The sequence below is a fragment of the Physeter macrocephalus genome, unplaced genomic scaffold, assembly GCF_002837175.3.
Source record: "Physeter macrocephalus isolate SW-GA unplaced genomic scaffold, ASM283717v5 random_378, whole genome shotgun sequence".
Taxonomy (NCBI): domain Eukaryota; kingdom Metazoa; phylum Chordata; class Mammalia; order Artiodactyla; family Physeteridae; genus Physeter; species Physeter macrocephalus.
The window spans coordinates 39,161-63,839 of NW_021145664.1; the positions used below are offsets into that span (position 1 = coordinate 39,161).

Genomic DNA, 24,679 nt, shown 5'->3' on the forward strand with positions numbered 1-24,679 from the left:
GGTAACAGCTGAGAGAATTAGAGCCCTCATCCTGTAAACACACTAGGGACCGTAAATCCACAGCCCGGCACCCCCTCCCGAGGAAGCACCAGCCCTGAAGGCAGCTTTTCCTCTCCCAGCTGGACAGCATTCTTTATGTCGTGTTCAATTATTTAAATATGCAATGAAACCTCTGTATAAAGCAGCCACCGACATGCTGGACGTGGTAGATGGAAAGGCATCTTTTTTTGCTCTCATACGTTGATACTCCCCCTGCAATTAGCGGTGCTGTCTTTACTTCTGTGTGCATTTCAGTGGAAACCAAAACATGCACAGGGCTAGGTGATGGACCTGGAGCCCGCTGGAGCCACTTCCTGAAAGCCAAGCCATTTAAAGATCTTCTTGCACCTCAAGCCACCCTTCTCCCTCACCTCAGCGCATTCTCAGGACTGCAGAACATAGCCACGGGCTAAACAGACTCCAAGCGAATCTGGTTCTTATTGTATGCATTTGTCTCCAAATACTCGTTGCTAAATGCAGGCGTTTTCTACCCTCCAAGAGCTGGCCCTTTCAAATGATTGTGCAGAGAAATATCTTCCTTGAAAAGAGAGGGGCAGTATATTTTTAAGGAATTCTGTAAGGGGGCTAGATCATCATCTGGGGACAAAAGTCAGTAAGATGATGGTGAGAGTGTTTTGCTCATGGTCACTGTGGGAACTGAGATAGCTGGTGTGCTATCACGTGGTGGTGATTATATGTGTTGTGCTATGAAACAAGGTAGCACGTGGCAAAATATGTGTAAGATGATAGAGGTGGTGGGATGTGCCCTGCGTTGAAACCTTGTACCCCTTGCACCGTGTTAATTGTGTTAGCTAGAATAACAGCATCACGCACTACCTATGAGAGCCATACCCACCTGTATGACTATGCCAGGTCACAATACACCAGTTATTAAAATACTTCCCTCCTGGTAGGTAAATGGCACTTTCAGGAGACCAACCTACCCTGCAAAGACCCCCACCTCCTCCAGCATGCAGTGGTCGATATTTTGAATACCACGCTTTGAGCTAGTTTAACAGGTATTGTTTACCCCCATTTTAAAGATGGGAAAACTGAGCCTCAGAAAGGTTATATGAGGATGTGTCCCAGGTCATCTACTGGGTTAATATTAGAATTGGGACCATAAAATTCGTGGAATCCAAACCAGCCTCTTCATTTTATGGATGAGGAGACTCAGACGGTTTGGGGACGTGCCCAAGGCCACTTGGCTGGCTGGCGAAGGTCCTGTCTCAGAGCACGCGGACCCTTCCAGAAGAGGGGACTGCCATTAGATGAGCAGTGAACAGAACTGGGAACTCCCTAGCCATTCCTGTTGTGTTGGGGCACTCAGAGCTGTTGAAATTGTTGGGCTCTGAAGCTTCGAAGGGGTGGATAGGCTGGACCATGAGAATTGATGGGTGTTTATGGAAAAGCACACAGAGGCGGGGGCAGGGGAGACAGATCCTTGGGAAACGAGGTAGGAAAAGGTAGTAGCTGAGGGGCCAGGTGCAGCCTGAGCCAAGGGGGAAGGACGAGGAAAGAACAAACGTTTTTGAGCACTTGCTCCCTCTGTGCCAGATGCGTTATACATGGTAGTTCATGGACTCCCCGCAAATGACCCTGTAGAGGATGAGTTTTTAATCCCCGTTCGTAGTGAAGCCGAGCAATGTTTAGAGTTCTTTCAAGACTCAGATTTGCAGGAGGAAGATGGACTTGCACTTATACGTATGGGATTCCCAAACCAGGTTCTTTCTAGTTAAGAAAGCGCAAAGGTGAGGACCACGGCCGAAGTGCTGGGAAACAGGGCCTCAGAGTCATGGAGAAACGTGGAAGTCACTCTGAAATTTCCTGCGAGCATCAGACTCAGAGGTGGTTTTGTACCTGGGATCTCAGCATGAGGCTGGGCAGGGTCTGGAGAGATGGGGTGAGAGGAGGGGGCAGCACGGTGGCCGTGGTCCCTTTATGCCTTGTTGTCTAGGGAAAAATTGCCATTTTACATTTCAATTAGGAGGGACGCTGGGGTCAGTCAGCAGTGCCACCAGAGGAAAATGGGCCCAGCCCAGCCCTGGGCCTCTCCAATTATTATTAATAACTTAGTCTCAGAGTGGCCTATGCAAACTAGGCCATTATGGGGCCACTGGCCATCAGGACTCACTAGAGAACTCATAACAAGCCTCAGTGAGAATCTTACAGGGGAAGAGAGAGAGGCTTAGCTTCCATCCTGGACCAGAATCGGCCCGGCCCCCAGGCGAGGTTCCAGCTCACCGCGGGAGGATTTCGAAGCCCCCTGGCCGCCAGCTCCTCTCTGGGAAACCCTGGCCCACCATCCCATCCTAAGGTGGTCCTACTCTGCCAGTAGGAACTTGCCTCTCTCATTAAGAGGAGGAAAGATGGCGGGTTGGCATGGGAGTTCTTCAGCTGCCAGCACATCTCTTGACACTGAACCAATAGTTTTCCTCTCCCCGGCTTGGTTTCTCCTTTGCAAAGTAGAAGGGATCCTCGGGTTGGTTCAGAGGACTCTCAGATTCAGACACCCTCAGTGTACCATTCTTGAGCTGCCATGTTTTCCTGTGGGACTTGGGGATGAGAGACCCCCAACTCTTCTGCTCTTCCTTGCAATGCAACCCTAGACGCAGCTCGTAGCGGGAGGCAAGGTCAGACCGTGCGTGCTTTAGGAGAGGGACAGCTGCCAGGTCCTCGGGTGGAGGGAAGGGCGGGGTCAGGACTGGCCCGGCCCCTCTGGCTCACAGCTCCCCACTTGTCATCCGTCTTCTCTCCTGAGTCCCCAACATCACACATCTCCCGCTCCAGCTTCGTCCTTTTCACAAAATCTCTCTTGTCTTCTACGTGTCCCGAGTTCTCATCTTGCCGGAGCAGGGGGATGAGATGGCAGCAGAGGCAAGGGCACAGGCTGGAACTATAAGATTCTCACTCCACGTGGGACCTCAAGGTCCCTGGAGACCCACACGATCTAGAGCCTCCAGGCCACAGGCAGGGTTCAGGCCGTGTCCTCTGTCCCTTCCCCCTCCTGCTGGCCTGCCTCCCTGCTGCTCTTCTTTGTTTTATTTATTTTAAACTGCGTCAAAATACACATATCATAAAATGTACTATCTTAGCCAGTTTTACGTGTACAGTTTAGTGGCAATAAGTATATACATTCACGTTGTTGTACAGCCATAACCACCATCCATCTCCAAAACTCTATTCATCTTTCCCAACTGAAACTCTGCACCCATTAAACACTAATTCCCCCTTCTCTCGTGTCCCAGAAACCACTCTTCTACCTTCTGTCTCTATGAATGTTACTACCCTAGGTACCTCATCGGAGTGGAATCGTGTGGTGTTGGTCCTATAGTGACTGGCTTATCTCACTCAGCATAATGTTTTCAGGATTCACCCATGACTTAGCATGTGTTTAAATTCTCTTCCTTTTTAAGGCTGAATCATATTCCATTGCGTGTATATATCACATTTTCCTTACCCATCCATCTGTGGTGGCACCTCCGTTGCTTCCACCTTTTGGCTGTTGTGGGTACTGCTGCCCTGAGCACAGGCATCAAGTATCTCTTCGAGACCCTCTGCTTTCAGTTCTTCTGGATGCAAACTCAGAAGTGGAATTGCTGGGCCCGCCGCTGCCCGTCTAGCCGTTCTCCAGGATAAAGGCATGGATAGCCTGGAGGAGAGGAGGGCATTCATTTAATGGGCCTGGGGTGCTTCCCTAAAGCAAGGCTGCAGGGTAATCGGGAAGAACAGAGGTGAGACCACCCAAGTCATGGACTCAGGACTGGTTAGAGCTGAATGGGTCCTTGGATGCCACCCAATTGACAGATGAGGTAGCTGAGTCTCAAAAGTGGGGATTGATGGGTGATGAGCTCAGGGTTCCACAGCTCGTCAGAAGCTCAGCGGCCCTAGAGCTCTTCTCCCTCCAGCTTTCAGTGACCGAGGGGCTCGTGTTTGTTTTCAGACCCCCGGGGGACAGCCGCCGGGTGCCTGATTGCCTGGGGCCCCTCCCATCTGCCCTTGCCCTGGCCTCCTTTCTGCCTTACTTTGCTGGGGAAGAGGGCTGAGGTCAGGGGGGCCCCTGAGAGTCAGCAGTGAGCCCACGGGGCAGCGTCCTCACGAAGGATGTGTGGGCCATGCTTTTGTCCGTCGACCTGCCCAGAAGCCGTCTGTCTGCTGGGCATGCCCCAGACAGTGCCACAGGGGGAGGAATCTGGGGCTGGTGGGACCTGCCTGGCCCGGGGCCTCACCGCCGCCCAGGCCAAGGCTCTCTTCCGCGCAGCTCCTGTGAATCCAGCCACACACCAGCTCCACCTCCCAGCAGGGCCGACCACCGTGCTCCTTCTTTGACCCCGTTCTCCCCCCAGCAGCCCTCCCTGGACAGAGCTGATTGCCCCAGCGAAAAGGGGCCCAGTGATTCATGTCCTCCATGCTCGAATGTGCTCGGGGGCCCCCCCGGCTCAGGGATGAACAGCTGGAGGGGACTCAGAGTGTACCTGCTCTGAGGGGCATGTTCTTGGGGTCCGGCCATCCCCAGAGCTCAGTCAGAAGCTTCTGGATTTCGAAGGTCTCTGGGGCTCATCTCAGAACATTCCCAAATGCCTTATGGAAGGTCCTCCCACCCCCTCCAGACTCACATTCCGGAGTCTCGGCCCAGGGCTCTGTGTCACTGTGTAGCTGCTCGCTTGGGCACCTCTGTCCCAGCTCTTGGCAGCCTGGAACTGAGGCAAAGCGGTCCTCAGCCCAAAGTGGGACAGGACGCCCAGCCAGTAGGGTCAGTCTGCTAGGGGAGGAGGGTGCTGAGAGGGGACCACCGGGAGTCCGGACCAGAGGGTCTGGAGCGCGTTGAAAAAGAAGCTGAAGCGGGCAGGGGACGAGCTCTGTGAGGAGGGGCCTCAAGGTGGTGATGCCGGGACCCGGGCTGCTCAGTCTCGCTGCCTCCTCCACGGTGGCCGGGGGTGGGCAGCAGTGCCGAGGGCCGTGCGTGGGGAGTCCCGGGGAGGGTGGAGTCTGAGAACGTCTGGGTGATACCAGGGGCTCCCCCACCTCCGGCTTCCCGCCACCCAACCTGAGCCCCACTGTCTGTCCCCAGGACTGCCCGCAGCTGCTGCGAGTGGACAAGATCCTGGTGCCCGTGGAGGTGATCAAGCCCATCACTCTCAAGGCCAAGAACCTCCCCCAGCCGCAGTCGGGGCAGCGCGGGTACGAGTGCATCCTCAGCATCCAGGGCAGCGAGCAGAGGGTGCCCGCCCTGCGCTTCAACAGCTCCAGCGTGCAGTGCCAGAACACCTCTGTGAGTCCCGCCCCGTGTCCCCGCCCGCCGGGGCGCTCTCCTAGGGTCAGGTCAGCTCCGCTCGGCAGGACTGCCCCCAACACCCACAGAACCGCTCGGCTCCCCCGGACAACTGCTTCCTCTAAGCCTGCCAGCGCAGCCAAGTCCACCAAGTGTCTGCCTGTAGGTGTGGCCCTGTCGTGGTGACCCAACAGGGGCTGCGGCGCAAGGGGCTTTGGGGCCCGCCTTGGGGCTGCTGAGCACTATCTGTGGGCAGGTGTATTTGCAGGGCGTGCCCATCCTCCTTCCTGAGAGCAGCTCTGGAAACCCTGGGTCCTGACTTCCTACCAGGGCTGACCTGGGGGCCTCATCTGAGCCCACAAAGGCGCACCTCGGCCTGTACAGCCACACAGAGGCTGTTTCCCAGCACGCGAGGCTTCTGAGACAGACCAGCGCCTGCAAAAGGGGCCTTGGAACAAGAAGGAGTCCCCCGGGGCTGTGCTGTGTAGATCCACACAAACCCTGCCCAGTATTTAGAGATCCAGGTTGGGTCCATGCTGGACCAACAATGGGTCAGCAGCCCCCCGCTGCCAACAGCCTTCGCCTGATCCCTGGTCACCACACAGTGTGCCCTAACAGTGCACCGCCTGCCTGCCAGCTCCCCCCGGCCCTGTGGCCTTTCCAGCCCCGGCTCTCCCTCGTTCCCTCTTTCTGGGCTATCTCTGTGCACCCAGACGCTCAGAGACTAACAGCCTTAAAGACTCGTAACATTTTCAAGCTGTGTGAAACCCACCTTCTTCTTCACTGTACAGAGGAGAAACTGGAGGCCCAGAAGTAGGGGCAGGATTGGGTTGGTGGGGCTGAGAGTTATATAATTAGGGGGACCTTCTTTAAGAATGAAATACATCAGTACAAATGAGATATGCAGGCAGGCCTTAGGAAGGGCCATGTGGGTGAGTGCAGGGCCCTGAAGTCTCCATTGACTTCCAGGTAACCCGCCCTTGCCCAGAGGGTAAGTGACATGCTCAAGGTCACACAGTTCGCGAGTGGCAGGGTCAGGCCTGGGTCCGGGGTCTCCTCCCATACCACGCTGCCTGCCATTCATCCCTGTCGTTGCTTCTGGGTACTCATAGGCGGTGACTGTATTTGGAGATGTGATGTGGGATCAGGAGAGGCCCGGACAAAGCTCTTCCTGGGAGCACCCCACTCTTCCTGTGGGAAGCAATCTAGGGGTAAATGGAGCTCAGAGAGGCTCACATGCTGGCACAGCGTTGCTCAGCATTACAAGACCTCCCAACCTCTGAAACCCCAGATGTGTCCCCACCCCTCCCATGTCCACATCTCCCCCCTGCACTGGCGGCCAGGCTGTGTTGCAGATTTCTGCAGCACCCCACATTAAACCTGCAAGCAAAAGGGATGTTAAACACCTCCTGCTTCCTCGTGAATCCTGAGACCAAGCAAAACAGCCCCAAGAGTCTGGCTCAAATGATTCTCCCCCAAATAAGCAAGTCCCGCGGGAACAGTAAGTGTGAGTCCCACATTTGACTCAGTGGAAGGCTTGTAGGGATCTCAGGCCTCGGGAAGAACAGCCTCGTTTCCTCAGAGAAGCTGCCGCGGGGATCCCGGCCTCAGAGGTGTCAGGAGCGGGGACAGAGTCTGCGGCCTCTGAGTTCCCCCAGGGGAGGGGTGGGGGCGTCACGGGCCCTGTGCCTCGGCTGACTCTGTTGAATAGAGGAAGGTACCCCAGGTAACAGCTGGGTAGGTGAGGGCCAGGTCTCCTCCTCTGTGGTGCCCCCTCGGGGAGCCTAGTGCTGGCACCCCCGTCGGCACCAGTGGGACGAGGAAAGGCACTGCTGACTCCCGGCATGGGCGTCTGCCGGTCTGATGTTGAATTCTCAGGATCTAAGAAATCACCAGTCACACAGCTCCTTGCGTGGGAATTTCACATCCTGGAGCCCGATGTCCCAGGGCATGATGGTCAAATCTGCTTCCGGTCCCTGGAGGCCCCAGGCCCTGGACAAGGGTCCACGGGGTCCTACCCAGTCAGTCAACCTCCAGGGTACATGGGCTTGGGTACCTCCAGATCTGCTTCCAGGAGATTAGAGACACCAAAACCATGGTGGGAACATGACATTGGGGCTAGAGACCTGGAGCCCAAGGCTCTGACCGCCAAGGAGAGGACGTGACTTCTAAGCTCCCTGCCTGCACCCTGCCCTCCCCTGAGGAGTGGGGGAGGGCTTGTACTGAACTCTGGCCCCCTGGACTTGGGGATCCCCCAGAGGCCTCCCCACCCCCAGGGACAGTTCTCAGTGCCGCCAGGGCCCCGCTTCCAAAGCAACTCGGCCAGCTCGGTCTACTCTGCCTGCCTGCATTTTTCACTTCAACACCCTAGTAAGAAAGGTGATGGGAATGTTTGTTTCTCTACCATTTTCAAGTCTTAGAAACTGAGGCAACAGGAGGTGTACCCCACAAAGAGTAGGTTCCAGGAGGGTCCCCTCTGCCTACCAGGACCTGCTGGAATCACACAGTTCGGGAGGGCTCAGCTCTGACCTCCCAAGAGCCTCTCTTTTCAGGGAGTCAGTAGGATCCCAGTTGACATGATGTTTGGGCCAAGGTGCTGCTTGCTGTCAAGTGACTTCCTTAAAAAAATTTTGGGGTCATAATCAGGGGCAAGCCTCCCTTACCATAGTTATGGAAAACAACCAACATACCATCAGGGCAGGAATAGACCTGAGAGAATATTTACTCGATCCTGTGACGGCTGGGGGCAGGCGAGTCTCTAAAGCCCAGAGAGGGCAAGTGACCAGCCCCAGGTCACGCAGCAAGTAAGTAGCAAATTCAGAACTTTAACCCAGTTTCATAACACACCCCCTAATCAAAGGTTAGGCCAAAACCAGCAACTGAGCACTTTATAGCAGGGTCTGATCTGCCTCAGAGAGGATCGTGGAAGAAGAGTTACTGTTGTTTCATTTCCTAAATGACCTCTCTGGAATGGGGGGAGGAGGAGAGAAGGATCCAACAGAGAAATCAACCCCGCCCCGCCACCCTTGATTTTTGATGGCAGAGGAGGTCTCAGAGGAGAGCAGAGAAGGGAAAGAGAGACACAGGAGCATTCTGCATGGGGTGACACAGGGCTGGGTGGACAGGCAGGTCACTTCCAGCCCACTCTTTGGGGACAGGCCCTGGGCCAATCACTGTAGCCCTCGGGGGCCTGTTGGCAGAGAACAGGGCAGCTCACAGGCAGCAGTTGGAGGAGGGTTAGAAGCAACTGTGGGTATTCGTGGCCTCCCTTAGACGGAGGCTCCAGGAGAGTCAAGTGCTGCTGTTAATAGTGCCCAGTCCCGCCCCTCAGTCACTGGCAATCACGGGAGTCAGTGGGCCACAGGGGACAGCCGGCCGGCTGCAGTGCCGGCCGTGAGGCCCTAGGGCTCTAGGCCCATCTTCCACCGACCCACGGTGGCCCCATGGTTTCTCGTGGTGCCCCAATTTACTGCGTGCAAAACAAGGACAGGGAGACCGATAGGGGGTAGATTTTCCCCCTTCCCGCTTTACTGGAACACAGCTGGGAATGGGTCCGCTGAGCCTCTGGGGTCCTGGAGATGGACACAGCATACACTGGTGTCTTACGTTGGTGATAGAATGATAGAACTTTCCAGCAAAATATCTCAGACAAGGGAATGGTTGGAGGGAATATACAGAGGTCCTCTCTTTGCTCTAGAAGGTAGGGAAACAGGTTCACTCTTTCCCCAGGCTATGAGCAACGTCGTCCAAGCGCTGGGCCACGATGAGCCAGACCTTGACTGAGACACTTAACCTCCTGGCCCATAGGAGCCTGAAACTCTCTTCCCCCAGCTCTGGGCTTTGTGCAGATCAAGTGCCCACTGATCATAGAGAGCTATATAAATGCTAAGTGGAGCAGAGGTGGGGAGTGGTGGGGGATGCGAGCCAGTGGTCCGGGGTCCCCAGCAGTCCGCCCCTCCCCCTGCAGGATGCAGGTCAAGGGGGAGAGAGGGCACCTCCAGGAAGGAGCATGACCTCCCTAGAGCGGGGAGGTCAAGGGGTTGGTGGGCAACACCGGGGTTAATGATTTCTGTGATGTTTTAGAATTGAGATCTCAGGAACGGGGGGGAGAAAGAGGAAGCAATGCCCAGCATATTCGATCCTTAAAGCCTTTTGTATTTTTCCTTCAAAAAGAAAATGTGTGCACACACACGCACATCTGAACACATAAGTGTCCTCATATGCATCCACCTCCATGTGTACCAAGTGTCTGGCGCAGAAACACTCAATAAGTGCTGCTAGTATTATTCCACATAAACGTAAACACAGGGAGCACAGGTATATTTTTGCACAGCATCCCCAAGTGTACACACGTAGATTCACATACACGATAATATTTGGGTGCTCATCCTCTGCAACAGGCACTGTGCCCAGAGCATCGGATGGTTATCTTGAACCCTCCCAACAATCCCGTGAGGTACGCACCGCGTGTAATTCCCACTTTACACGTGGGCGGTCTGAGATTCGGATCCTCTGCCCACATTCACACAGCCGGTCACTGCGGAGCCCCTACGTGGCAGTACACGTGTGTGCCCCTGTGTGCTCACATGCACACGCACATCTGAATGCATAGATCCTACGCATGTGCACAGACCTCTTCTCACTTCAGCACGCGTGCGAAGACGGTCGTTCATGCACGCAGACACTCCCATGCATACGTGGGCGGTATGTCATGCCTTGCTCTCTGGGGTATCTCAGGTCCTTCCTGAGAGGGGCCTGAAGGTTCTCTTGATCTTCGGCCAACACGCCCCTGGTTGCTGCCTGCTGCTTCCACTTTGAGACAGACCCAGACCTGAGAGGCAGGAGCCTGGCTTCGATGCCGATTTAGGCACCACCAGCATCCCTCCTAGAGGTCGGAGCAGCCTGACACTGGCCCTTGCCACCTTTCCCCCACCGGGGCCTTGGAGGAAGGAGACGGGAAGGATGGGGGCAGTGGAGCTTGGCTAGAGGAGGAAATGGGAAGGGGCGTCTGGAAAGGGTTCTCCCCCCGCCTCCCGTACACACCTCCCCCTTGGCTGTCCTCTGGCTCCCTGCTGCTAGCAGATGGCAAGGAGCAGCGATTCTCTAACTTTAGCAGCACCAGGCTCACAGTACCTAACTGGAAATGCTCCTGTCTCCAGAGATTCCAATTCGGCAGGTCTGGGTGGGGCCCTGGAATCTGCATTTAGTAGACTTCAGCCCCAGCCCCACCCCCATGACTCTGATTAAGGTGGTCCATAGACCACCATGAGAGGGGAAGAGGGTTTTTTTGAGAAAACTCACGACGATTTGGAACGACCCACCCAGACGCGAAAAACTTAATCTCCGGGGAGTTGGCTAGTGGGCTACGTGGCAAAAAGCTTATGAGTCCCCAGCTGAGTTATGGGATGATGAAAAAAAATTCTCCAGTGTTGTTTCTGCAGGGGTAGGGAGCTTTGCTTTATGCTGTGGCTCAGCCCAGACCCTGGCCTTGGCCCAGGTGTCATCGATCTCGAGGGAGATTATACGAGAGTGTGGATGGTGCAAGGCAAACCCCCGCCATTGCGGGACAAACACTACACGTGGCGCCCTGGCCTGGGCGTCATCACCAGGGAGTTAGTGAAAAATTCTGGCGCGCTAGGTTAGAGCCCGAGGAAGGCTGGACACACACCCTACTTACGTTTCTGTAGGAGGACAGCATCACAGCATGCTCATCATGGAGCACGTTCTGTCACTCAGGAACATAGGCAATTTCCCAGGTTAAGATGATAACATCTCCTTTAGAAGCCCCTACGGATAAGCTACAGAGGCAGGGGCGCTGAGACCCTCCACAGCCGGTGCATTCCCGAGTTTCTGTGCTGCCCTCCCCTCAGTGAAGGAGGGAGCATCAGCGGCCCGACACAACAGCCGCGAACATCCCCACGGCCCAGCCCCACCAAACTTAAACTCTGCATTGAAAGAGCCCACTGGCTCTGCAACCACAACTTCAGACCAAGTCTCCTGGACTGAACTCTTCCAACAAATCGCCCATCCTCAGCCCCTCCTCTGCAGAAAACCTGTCTCAGCTCTGACCCTCCATCCCACCCCCTGTGGTGGGCAGAATCTAGTGGAATAATGAGAAAATCATCAGGTAGGGACTGGAAAAGCTGCACGGGGCAGGTTCCAAGTTCCTGCTGCCTGCCCTCCTTCCCCGGGGATAGAGAATGCCTGCTGTCAGAAGGCAGACGGGGGCTGTCATACTGGGGCTGCCTGAGAGGTACCTCCCGCTTCACCCACTCCCCGCCTTAGCACCACAGCCCCATGGGATGGACCCAGCTGGGTGGCACATTAGAGGAGAGCTCGGCAGGGAAGCAGGGCCCAGAGGCCTAGAGGCAGCTCCCCGCAGCCCCACCATGGGCAGCTGTGGAGCTGGGGCCCCTGCTCTGTCCTGGAGCCTTTGGAGTCTTGACCCAGAGTCCCAGGTTTGTGCCCTAGGGTGACCTCAGGTTTTCCCACCTCACCTGTGAGCTCTCACCCAGTCCTCTTCTCTGTTAACCCTCAGCCGCTCAGCTCCTGAAGAGTGCAGCTCCTTCATTGCTTCCCCTTTGCAACCACTCTCCCTGCCTGCAAATTGATCAGGCTTGGCCAGGTCTCCGGTAAAGCACCCACCTCCCCTGAACGTGTCCTAGAAATTAAAGCCCCCAAAGCACCCTGAGGACTGGCAAGTTGCCCTGGGCAGCCAGGGCGGGAGAGGCTCCTCTCTCACTAACTCCCAGGGGAGAGCCCAGCTGGCAGGAACAGGCCTCCGCAGAAGGTGGCCACGCCACTTGCTCAAATCTGCTCTGTGAACCCACATTCCAAATGGGTGTCCCCCCAGGCCTGGCATCTCCCCGCCTCAGCTTCTTGACCCCCTGTTCTGGTCCCCTGAGATGTGCGTCTCCACCCTGCCCGCCCACGCTTATGTGTGCTTACACACACATGCACGCACAGTCTTGGCCTGCCTTTGACCCCGTGCACTCTTGAGGACACCAGGCCGAACATTGGGCCCTCCCTAGAAATCTCTGTGACCCAGCTTTTCTCCTTTCCTTCCGGTCCTGGCTGCAGTATTCCTACGAAGGGATGGAGATCAACAACCTGCCGGTGAAGCTGACAGTCGTGTGGAACGGGCACTTCAACATCGATAACCCAGCTCAGAATAAAGGTGCGGAAGGAGGGCCCGGGAGGCGGGGGAGGGAGGAGCAGCTCCCATTGGTGGGCAGGGCCAGTCCCTCCCCCACCGGCGCCAAGCCCGCTCTCACTGCTCTGTGACTGCCTGGGCGCAGGGGGATGGCCCCTGCATCCGAAGGGCGGAGGGGGCAAGGCTGCCTCGCGGCCCATCATCCAGGCCAGCACTGCCCTCCTGGCCCGCACTCCCGGGCCCCTCCCAGCCCCCTGCCCCCACCTCCAAGCCCCCCTTGCCCTTTGCCCACAGTTCACCTCTACAAGTGCGGCGCCATGCGTGAGAGCTGCGGGCTGTGCCTCAAGGCGGACCCGGACTTCGAATGCGGCTGGTGCCAGGGCCAGGGCCAGTGTACCCTCCGGCAGCACTGCCCCATCCACGAGAGCCACTGGCTGGAGCTGTCGGGCACCAACAGCAAGTGCACGAATCCCCGCATCACAGAGGTGAGCCGTGGTCCGCTGGGCCCGCTCTGGGCCGCTGAGCCCTGTCCTGCCACGGGCGGGACCCTGGGAGCCATGGCTGGCGTGGAGTCCGTCACCCCCGTGACCACCAGGTGCCCAGCTGGCTGCGGGCATCCTCATTTCCCTGCAAATCCGTAGCGGCTTTAGGCTTGGCTCAGAGGCCCGCCCCTCATCAAGGGAGGTGGAGAGCAGAGAGGGTTTCGAGGGTCCTATGGAGTCTCCGTGTGAGCTGCGTCCGACAGGACTTGCGGTCCTCGACACCCCTTCCTTGTCTCCAAGAGTCCTGGTGGCAAGGCCATGAAGCTCCATCAGCTGCGGCCTCATTAAGCAGTCATCCTGTGAGTGGAGGCTGCCTGGGGGTCAAGGGCGTGGAGCCCAGCCCCGGAGAGGTGGCGCAGGTCAAAGTGCAGAGGCGGCGCAGGTCAAAGTGCAGAGGCCTCGGGACTCACACAAAGCAAGACCTAAGCTGTAAAATGGCAGAAACGGACCAGGAGCACAGTTCAGGAGGACAGAGGGGACACGGGCCCGTGGAACAAGGAGCCGGGAGGGGCAGGCCAGGGCTAAAGATGCACACAGTGGGGTCACAGAGAACAGCGTTTGAATCCCAGCTCCATTTGCTAACCGCAAGTAACTGCCGGGTCCCCTGGGACTGCTTCATCTCTATCTCCAGGCCTCAGCTTGCTCACCCGTGCCCTGGGTCGAAGCGTCCACCTCACAGGGGAGTGACAGGGATTACATGAGCGAATCCATGCAAGATGCCTGGCCGCATGCCCGGTCCGTGGGGATCTCATCACCCTCCTCCTCCTCGTTCATCACTGACATTGTTAAAATCATTTTTAAATCGCGTGTCTAAGCCCATCACTGCCCTGGTGTCTTCACCCCCGCACTCCCGGCACGAAGACCCTCTAAGGTACCCCGCACCCGGGCTGGAATCCCTTGCTCCGCTCATAAAATAAGGGAAAGACGTGCATGTCTCAGCTCCAGGCCGGTGTCGGACACATCTGCACCTGTGGCCCAGCACTGAGCTCACTGTAGGGGCTCGGTGCGTCTTTGCCATGGTTGATGCTGATGATAATAATGCCACGGGGGCACAGAGGGAAGAAGACGAGAAGGAAGCTCAGTCTGTCCATCCGTAGTGAGGGGACAGTGGGCATCCAGCTCTGTGCAGTTTCACAAACACCCGTATCTGGTACCCTTACAACGGCGGGCACGATCACAGGCCGAACATTTGTGTGGTGCTTCAGAGTTTGTGAGATATCCTCATATCCCTCACTTCATCCGGCCTCACAACAGCCCTGCTGTGTGGTTTCCTAGGGCTGCTGCAGTGAAGTGCCGTAAACAACAGAAATGTATTGTCTCTCAGTTCTGGAGGCTGGAAGTTGAGATCGAGGTGTCGCAGGGTTGGTTCCTTCTAATGGCTGTGAGGCAAGGGTCCGTGCCAGGCCTCTCTCCTTGGCTTGTAGGTGGCTGTCTTCTTCCTGTGCCTCTTCATATTGACTTCCTGCCATGTGTGTCTCTGCAAATTTCCTCTTTTTATGAGGACATCAGTCCTATTGGATTAGGACCCACCTGAATGACCCCATTTTGACTTGACTACCTCTATAAAGACCCTTTCTCCAAAGAAGGTCACAATTCTGAGGTGCTGGGGTTTAGGACTTCAACATGTGGATTTAGGGGGACACAGTTCAACCCATGATGCCTTCCAAGGCCAAGGTTATTATCACCCTTTCCCACATGAAAAGACTGATGCTCAGATTTACTCTGACCAAAGTGTAAATCAAGGGGCCCTGAAGGCCAAGTCTCTTGATTACTGGATTGCTGTCCTCTGCCACCACAAAGGCAAACACACCCATACATGCCCTGGACCCTCCCTCACAAATGCTGCATGCCCACCGGGGATGTGTAAAAGCAGGAAGGAGCTTGCCTCGTGAGTAAGCAGCTTCCTCCGGCAAAGCAGCCTCTCGGGCGTGGCCCTCTAGATGTGCCCCCCGCTTTGGCACATTCCTGGTTTTCCAGGTGCCGAGAGCTTCATTCAGCCCCAACTTCAGTCTCCTGAATGGGTAGGAATCTCAACAGTGATTCTCAAACTGGGGAAAGATACTTAAGTATTTTACCTACAGAATTATCTGGATAAGGAGGGCAGGTGGATGCCTCTGGCGCCACATCTGAACGAGGGCCCCCCCTCCTTTCCTGCCGCCCCCACACCCTCAGAGCCCCGTAGCAAGAAGCCATCCCCCAGGGGGCTGCCTCTCAGGACTGCTAATGGTGTGTCTGGTGAAAACGGTGGGACTGGCTTTCTTCTTGGTCTGAGACCAAAAGAATCACAGGGAGGAGATGGCAAATTAAACAAACCTCCCTGCGACGGACGCTATTTACTGGCTCCATACTGGCATGAGCCCTCCAGGGATCCTGGGGAACCATGGACTGGGCCGGAGATAAAACTCCCTTTTCAGGACGACAAGCCAGGGCTGAAATATCGTGCAGATGCTGCTGCCAGGTGCCAGTGGTGCTTTGGGGACTAGTTGGGCAGGCATCTGGGAAGGACAGGGACTCCCAAGGCCCGCCCCGCCTCTATCTGTCTGTCTCCCTCACACAGAAACAAGCCTGTGTCTCCAAAGAACCTATTTTTTTTTTCACTGCAGTCGGAACATGCATGTGCAAACCCACACGCTCATGAACCCTCACACTCACAGATGTGCACACCTGCATATGTGAGAAGCAGAAAGTATCCTGAGCTTTGTAGGTGAACAGCCTACAAGGCCCGGCAAAGCTGTCACTCCCTTCCCCACCTTTCACCCTCCCCCCAGGATGGAACCCCCCACTTGTGACCCTGGGGGGATGGAGAGAGTAGGAAATATTAAGAGGTAGCCTACCTGGGCTCCTCCAATTGTGATCCCATTGACGTTGGCCGAGATCCAGGTGCTGACGTTCAGAGACGCCAGGAACAGGAGATGGGCCCTTCTCTGGTCTGTCAAATGCCAGGAGAGGCTGGCATGGAATGTCTTCTGCCACTAAGGTCACTGCTGTGGGAGGTCATAATTAGATCCCGTGAACCGTAGGGAACCGCCGCCTCAAAGCAGGCCCTTGGTGGTTGCATCCTAACATTCCAGTCGTGGGTTTTTAGCATCAACAGTGATGTCTTAGGAGGGAAAGCCAGTCATTTTGGGCAAGTGTATGAGGGTAAAGTCTAAATTAAACCCAAACAAACCAAGCCAAACAATGAAGGCAGAGGGGCAGTGACGAAGGCTTTTCTAACTCCAGGAAGATGCTTGGGTAGTTGGGGTTTTTTTCAGTACAATTACAACTCAAGAAATAAAATATGGTGCCATCACTGGAAAGTTCACACAGAGAAAGGAGGCCCCACCATCCCTGCTCTCAGGGACTCAGGATCTGAAGAGGTGGGGGTAGGGGGGTGGCAGGGTGGGGAATCCGACACAAACGTTACTGTGAAAAGAGCACAAAGAAGGTGTCCTGAAATCTCAGTGGAGAGAAACCGAGAGCACATCTGGTGATGGGGAAGTGACTTTTGACAAGGCTCTTGAAAGATGGGTGGATGCCATCGTGTGGAGGGCTGTGTGGGTTGATAGGAGGCTTGTTCATTTCATTGACAGTGGAACCAACACGAGCAAATGCTCGAAGGCTTTAATCCCGATTTTCTGTGAATTACCCAGTAACACTGCAGATCACGTTCTCTCTCTTCTTCTGTGAAATGCGAAGAGGAACAAGGGGCTTTGAACCCTGCTCCTAAGACCATACACAGACACACACTATTCTACCAGAAGCTCCTGCCCATTGACAGCCCCAGACCTGGGTGCCCTCGTGGACTTGGACTCAACTCAGGCAATGGAATGGAGATGGGGAAGAGCCAGCAGCCTCTCCCTTGCCCCATCAGCAGTGGGGGTTCGCTCTGTCTTGGTGTCTGATTACTGTGCTCCCTCCTTCTAGATAATCCCAGTGACAGGCCCCCGGGAAGGGGGCACCAAGGTCACCATCCTAGGGGAGAACCTGGGCCTGGAATTCCGGGACATTGCCTCCCATGTCAAGGTGGCCGGCGTGGAGTGCAGCCCTTTGGTAGATGGCTACATCCCTGCGGAACAGTAAGTAGAGGCCGTCTGAGACATGGGAGGAGCAGGGAAGAGAAGTCCATATAAATAGACGATTGATGTTGACTTACCTTCCCCGATCAACAAGAGATGGTCTTAGAACTTATGGACAGAAAAGGAGAATGTCCCTCACGTTCTAGGGTGTGGGGGACTCCTACAACTCCCCAGCCCCCGAACTAGCTAGCTGCCATATTGGGGGAAGTCCAGAAAGGGGAAGGGGAAATGGCTGGGAGAAAAGGGGAAAGTGATCATCACCTCCTTGAGGTGTGAGGATGCACAGGAGCAAGACAGAGCAAAAGCAAAATCTGCAGAAGTGTGAGTTCAGTTCCTCCGCTGTCCCTAACTCCCCACTCCTGTCCTCCCCCAATTACGGGAGAAGCTAATCCTATGCTACCCTCTATGGAGGCTGAGAATGAACCTTCACACCCACTCTCAGGCCTGTGAGAACTTGGATTATTTTTCTCCAGCAAAGTCTGCTGGTCCACAGAGAGGGCCATTCAACGAGTGATCTTGACCTCTCACCTACATGGCAGGGAACGTTTGTGAGTCATGTATTGCCTTGTAAATAAGTAAATAACAATTTTCCAACCCAGCAAACACAAACATGAAATAAATATTCACCAGCGCAATAGAATCTATATTCTACACCCTCTTTGCTGCCCCTCCCGGAGTGAATCCTCGCCACTTGTCCCCCTGTGCATAAGTTATTGACTCTTTGCAAGGTCTCACTTCGGTAGGTGAGTGCGTTTATGCTTGTGCTGGCTGAGTCTTACCCAGATTTTGTGTTTCTGGAACCATCAGTCCTGCCATCCTCAATTCCTCTTTGATTTCCATCTGGGTCTTCCCAAAACACTCATAGTAGAGATTGAAGGCTCCAGGCTTGATAGGACCCATCCTGGTCCATCATCACTTACTTACCCAAAGACCTTTCTGTGGCTCCTTCAACTTTTTGTCCTTCCTAGAACAAAACCAAAGCAGGCTGCTACGGATATATTGTGATTTGGGGAACTTTAAAATGCCCTACTCTGGACTTGTATAGCCAGATATAAAAAATATTATAAAGCCACATGATTAAATATTGTGATACTTGTTAGATCAGTGGAATAAGATAGAACACCAGAAAAAGAATCTTGATACATAAAAATTTAGTATGTGATAAAGATGACATTTCAAATCAGCAAGGAAAGCAAAGCTCATTCAGTAAGTGGTACAACTTCACCCCCTGGAAAAAGTACAATATTAGATTCTTATTTCACATTATACACCAAAGTAAATTCCAGATGGATTAAAGAGTTAAGGGTAAAAAATGAAAATGTGAAAGGATTAGAAGAAAATGCAGGTGAAAATTTATTTGATTTCAAGAAAGGGAAGGTGTTCCAGGTATAACTGCAAAAGGAAAAATTATAAAGGAAAAGATTAGGAGATTTGAGTATGTCAGACAAAACTTGTGCACCAAAAACTCTGTGTGCAAAGTAAAAATATGAATGATAAACTGAGAGGATTGTTATGGCCTGCTACAGTATGCTTTTTCTTAACATTTAAAGAGGTTAGATAAAAGATATAGATAAAAGGCAACTATCACAAAATTAGCAAAGAGCATGAATGTGCAATTCACAGGACAGACAAAGAACTAAAGTCATATTAAATTTAACATCAGTAGTAACCAATGAAATGGGGAACAATTTTTAAAAGTTAATGCCCACCCAGTGCAAATGAGAGGCATAAGAAATAGCACATTCATACATTCATGTCGGGAGGGTAAATTGGGACGACCTTCCTGGAAGGCAGTTTGGAAATGTAGGTCAAACATCTTTAGCCTGGGCATAATACTTCTAGAACTTTCCCTAAATAAACAGAATGCACAAATATTTATTTGCAAGGATGCTTATTTTGGCCTTATTTGTAACAGTGAAAATGTGGAAGCAATTTGTATATCTAAAAATAGGGAATTAATTAATTTAATAAATTATTGTCTATACATAGGACGGTAAACAACACAACCATTAAATGTGATATGTAGAAGAATCATGACCAGGCATATACTCAAGGTATATTAAGTGAGAACACAGCTTACCAAGCAGAATACAGAGTTTATAATTAATTTTGTAAAAGGAAAGCAAGACTGGAAACATGTACACCAATATGTTGACAATGGATACTTCTGGGTGATGCAGTTGGGGTGGGAGTGGAATGTAGGTATGGCAAGTGCTTTTATGTACTTTTTAAAAAACTGAACATGTATTAATTATGTTATCTGAACAGAAAAGCATATATTTTTGCTAGACTCTCACACAGAACCCGGAAGCCATAAAGTAAAAGAATGCGCAATTGAACCACACAGATAGTTTTAAACTTTCAAGTGGCAAAAGACTTTATAAACCAAGTTGAAAAACAAGTGATCGACTGGGAGAAAATAATTTCAATATTTATTATGGAGAAAAGTTAATTCTCCTAATTCAGAAGCTCCTACAAAAAGATAATCCATCAGCGAAATAAAGAGAGGGCATCAGACAAGTCACAGGGAAGGCTATATAAGATTTAAACACACACACACACACATACAATACATGCAGCCTCACCAGTAATCAGGGGAATAAAAATGAAATTGAGATTTTTTATCCTATTATATCAGAAAAAATTTTAAAGGACTGATAATATCTAGTGTTGGACAAAGAGTGAAGTAATCTCACTCAGTTGCTGTTGATGGAAGTAAAAATTGGGACAGTCCTTCGGGACCATTATTTCCCATTACTATCAAACATTAAAAGCACAAATAATCCTTCTCAGAAATCTATTTTAATAAATAAGCAGTGCTTAAGGAGGTGTGTGGTTGGTTCATTTTGTGGGGTTATTTGGAGTAGGAGAAAAATCAGGGTAAGTTAAATGTATAACAATAGGAGGCTGGTTAAATAAATGATGACACAGGCATCTTATGAAATACCATGAAGCTGTTAAAAAGAAGAAATCGGAGCTGTGTGTATTGTGACATTAGGGAAAGTCCATGCTGTTTTGTTGAGTAAAAAGGGAGGGGTTAAAAATAATGGGTGGTTAAGTTCCACTTTTATTTTTTAAATCATGTATATGTTTCTTTACATATGTATGTTTGTATATAATTGTATATGTGTATATATACACATTTATGTTTATATGCGTGCATAATATCAGACATAAATATATATACACACATGTGGATATATGGGCAAATCTATATATTTGGGCAAGTTGCCAAACTTTTCTGTGCCTCAGTTCTTCATTTATAAAATGGAGATTATATATATTATATATTTGCATAGGTCTAGAGAAAGGTCTGCAAGGATTTATACACCAAAGTTTTGAGAGAGATTAGTGAAGAAAGGCACACTTTATTTTACAGTCACATTTTGATACTGTCTCACTTTCCAAGGGTATGAACCAATTTTGTAAGTGAAACAATAAAAATTTTTTTAAAGGGGAGGATTTATGACTCTCCCCCACCCTTTCCCCTCCCCCCCGGCATGAAAACCCCCTCCCCTGCCAGGCCTCCGGCTGGGCCCCCAGACTTCCCCAAGCACTACCTGGGGAAGTCCATGCCTTGGGAGCAAAGAGCTCCTAGGAGAGGACCTGCAAACCTTAGGGCTGCTCCGAGGTCCCTGTCTAATGTCCGTGTGCCCTTGGGTAAGTCACATTTTTACCGAGAGCCTCTAAGGAGACCCCTGTAGGTCACACTTCCTCATTTCCTGAGAACCAGGGAGGAGCCCCCGAAGGGAGGAATCAGGTATCTTTCACCTCCTCCTTCCCTGCCCATCCCTGAGATCTTACTACAGAGAAGGAGGCCTGGGTAGGTGTAGGGCCCAGGGGTCACGGCAGGGAGGCCTGTGACCCTCCTGTGACCCATGGAGGTCTGTCCTCTCCACCCTGCAGGATCGTGTGTGAGATGGGGGAGGCCAAGCCCAGCCAGCACGCCGGCTTCGTGGAGATCTGTGTGGCTGTGTGTCGGCCCGAGTTCATGGCCAGGTCCTCGCAGCTCTATTACTTCATGGTGAGTCCCGGCCACCAACGGCCTGGCCAGGCACAGGCCACCGACCTCTTTACCATGATTGCTGAGCCCTTCTAGACCTCTGTGGGCAAACCCAGGCCAAAGTCGTGGGAGTCCTGTCCTGCAGTGCTTCAGAGCACAGGCTTGGAAGTCAGGAAGACCTGGATTCACATCCTGGCTGGGCTGGGCTGGGCTGCAGCTCCAGGGAAGTTGCTTTGGCTCTCGGGCCCCAGTGTCCCCTTCTGGCTGAGTGTCAGCGTGACACGGTGGGTGAGAGTGTGGGCTGTGCATGGGGCCTCCTGGGATTTGAGCCCTGGCTCTGCCGCTTATTAACTGGGTGGACTTGAGCAAGTTGTTTAATTTTCTGTGCCTCAGTGTCTCCATTTGTAAAATGGGGATGATAATAACATGATATATCATGATATATATATGATGATATTATAATAATATAATAATAATATATTATTATAGTTATTATAATAATATATTATTATGATAATAATAAGCATCTATCCCATGGTATTATTGTGAAAATTAGATAAAATAGATTTATCACCTCTAGTGTCACTGCCTTTACGATTTCTATGATTGCCACCATGACCACTGTGCCCTGCCCTTTCCCTGTGTGCTGGCACCCCACCGCTTCCATCCCATTATCCCCAGTCATCCTACCTTCCTCACTCACCATTGTCCTATCCCTGTCTTACTCCCTCTCGCCCCAACACCCTTCCCCACATTTCCTCCCCACCCCCCAAGGCCTCTCTGCAGATCTCACCCCTGCCCTCACATTCCCTCCAGCCTGGACCCTCCCTGGCCCCTGAAAAGAGTACCGGACCAGCCCTGGTGAGGGGTTCTGGGAGCAGGGGGACTTGGGAACCTCCCTGCCTTGTGACGACAGGGATGCTGGAGACATGAGCACATCCCCTGCTACATACATCGCATCATTGCCAAAACTGTTTTACCATCCAGTTAACTTCTCGGGTTAGTGCCAGATGTGATGAGATCATTTCCTCATGATTCTGAGCTGCTTCTGGAAGCTGGAAACCTGAAATGATGGATTTTATGACTGGGTATCAAATGCCCTGAAATACGTCACAGAAGCCCATTTTTCTCCTTCCTTCCTTCCTTCCTTCCTTCCTCTCTTCCTCTTCTTTCATCTGCCTTCCTCCTCTTTCATCTCCCTCCCTTTAACTGACAACCATGTATCACCTTGCACAGTACCTCTCCCTAGGTTATCTGATAAATACTTGCTTAATTGGTTGCATTTTATACTATAGTTTGATGGGCCTGGTTTGCAGGTGTTACCGGATGAGGCAGACCCCAAGCAGCCCCTGCCCCAGGAGGCCCACAGTCCAGAAGGAGAGAGGAGATGGAGGACTTGCACACAATGTGACTGGGCGGGTGTGTGGGGGGGGTGCACCTGGGAAGGATGTGTCTCAGATGCCCCTCTCTGCCTGGGTCCTGACCTCTGCACTCTTCCCTCTCTACTCTTCGAAAGCTAACCAACCTTATAAACATGGCTGTCACTAAACCCACACAGGAGCTCACTTAGAGGAACACACACATGTCATGGATTTAGTGGATGTGTATAGTTTTACCTATTCGTTTAGCATTTGTACTCCCACCTTCTTCGGAAAGGGTTTGAGGGAATTTCCAAGTTAAATCCAATATACCTTAAGACAACTAGTGATGAATGTATATATATTTACATAAATGTATATATATATATATATATAGTATATCATATATATATTTATATACACAGACATTGTTATTCCAGCAGAGTTGAGATAACGAGAGGGAGAGAGAGACTGAGATGGGTAGAGACACGGACAGCGCTCCCCAAGCGGTTGAGAGGTGTGGCGTGGCGTACGAAAATTGGGCATGAAATCTGGCTCGGAAATTACCTGGCAGCTGTGGTAAAAGGGAGGACACCGCTGCATGGCCAAAGCAAGCACTGGACTTCCTTGGCCACTCAGCTACCTGGAACAGTTTTTATCCTGTGGTCTCTTGGCGGTGACAAAGTGAACGCTACCAGGAACGGCCGCTACTTCATTAAGCTGATATTTCCTTTGGGCCTCAGCTGTCTCTGCTGTGTCTCCAGCCAGGCTTCTTACCTTTGTGACTAATTCAAAGGCCACCGCCCCCTGGATGACCTGCCATCCCCTCCCGTGGTCCACCCGAGCTGTCAGCTCCCGTAAACAGCGTGTCCCCCTGCCTTGCCCCTTTCTGTCAGTGGCCTGTCACCCGGGCCCACCATCTTGGTGGCCTGCGGCTCGGCTCCCCCTAAGTCCTGATGTCAAACCCTCTGTCACCATGTCCTGGAGTCCTACTTTTCCCATTCCCTTTGCTACTGCAGTGGCCCCCTTAAATCCCTGCCATTGGCCTGAACCCATTCTCATCCAGCCACACTGGGGGATACCATTTTCATCGTGTCAGCCCCCAGCTCAAGAAGAGCCCAGGGTGCCCACTGCCTCTAGACTTTGTCCAGGTTCCTTGGTGTGTTCTGCCCTGCCTATCCAATCCTTCCTCGAGCCTTTGAGTGGCCTGGCTCCCTTCCCTTCTCTATCTCCTTCTTCTGTGATACCTGCTCTTGGGCTTAATTCTTAATAACACATCTATGTGGTAGACAACCAAAAGCCCCTTCTGCTTTCAGGGAAGGTCTTGCCTGCATGAGTGTTTCTACCCTGGGAGCAGGATGTGGTTGGATGTAAGGTATTCAGGGAAGGTTTCATGGGAAGAGCCAGAAGGAAAGGCAGGATCTGTCTACGGCGGAATACAGTTTTCCATATGGATCTCGAGTAGCGGGAGGCTGTTCCCGGCATAAGGTGTGACATGGAAGGGCACCAAAAGATGGGAGCAAAAGCGAGTGGGGAGAGGGGGGTTGATGGGGAGAAGGAGAAATTGGAGCAGAAGGGCAGGGAAGGTGCGAGTTGTTGCCACAAGGCAAAAATGCATCGGTCCAGTGGGTCCCTGGGACTCAGACTCGTGTTCACTTTTCTATTGGAGGCACTATCCTGGCGATACACATCCGCTTGGGAAGAGCTGCGGGGGGAGAAATGGTGCCACGGACTCCAGTCTCCTCCCAGACCCCAGTTTGCATTAAGGACCTGGTCATTGAGCAACCCCCCCTCACTGCCGACAACAGAGCTCTGAGGGGTTCAGGGTGGAAATGCGGGGCAGAGGTCCCCCGTGTGTCATACCAGGGAGGCAGGAAGGACAGAATGCCCCTCTGTCACACGCCCACCCACAACACCTCCGAGCCTTCACTGCCTTCCCACCCTGCTGGACAGCTGGCAGGTGGCACCCTTGGGACCCCCATGGAAGCCTCTGGTGAGCCCCTTTTCAGGGGTGCCTCTCAGGGCCTGGGGATGCTGGGGAGCCCCTCCCAGTGCCGAGGTTTGGGTCTGCCTCAGTTTCCCTCCACAAATCGGGCCAGGCTCTGATGTGTGGGTTTATTCACCCAAAACCCCGACACCGAGGCCCACAGACCGCAGATCAGCACTCTTGGGCTGTCGCCAGTTCTATCCCTGGAGATCTCTGTAGAGGCAACACTTTTCCCCCCTCTTTGCCTCCATCCGGGGGGGAGCCAAG

At 52.8% G+C, this 24,679-nt stretch overlaps 1 protein-coding gene across 1 annotated transcript in view; it reads left to right on the plus strand.

Moving 5' to 3' along the window:
* LOC102988857 (plexin-A4) overlaps positions 1–24,679 on the plus strand; it is a gene marked incomplete at both ends in the record, with an annotated part of 54,164 nt that overhangs the window by 21,040 nt on the left and 8,445 nt on the right. Inside the window, 5 exons of the mRNA XM_028485344.1 lie at positions 5,111–5,311; positions 12,392–12,488; positions 12,759–12,949; positions 16,913–17,064; positions 20,971–21,088. Of these exons, the coding sequence (XP_028341145.1) occupies positions 5,111–5,311; positions 12,392–12,488; positions 12,759–12,949; positions 16,913–17,064; positions 20,971–21,088 (759 nt within the window). The remainder of the gene's footprint in view (positions 1–5,110; positions 5,312–12,391; positions 12,489–12,758; positions 12,950–16,912; positions 17,065–20,970; positions 21,089–24,679) is intronic.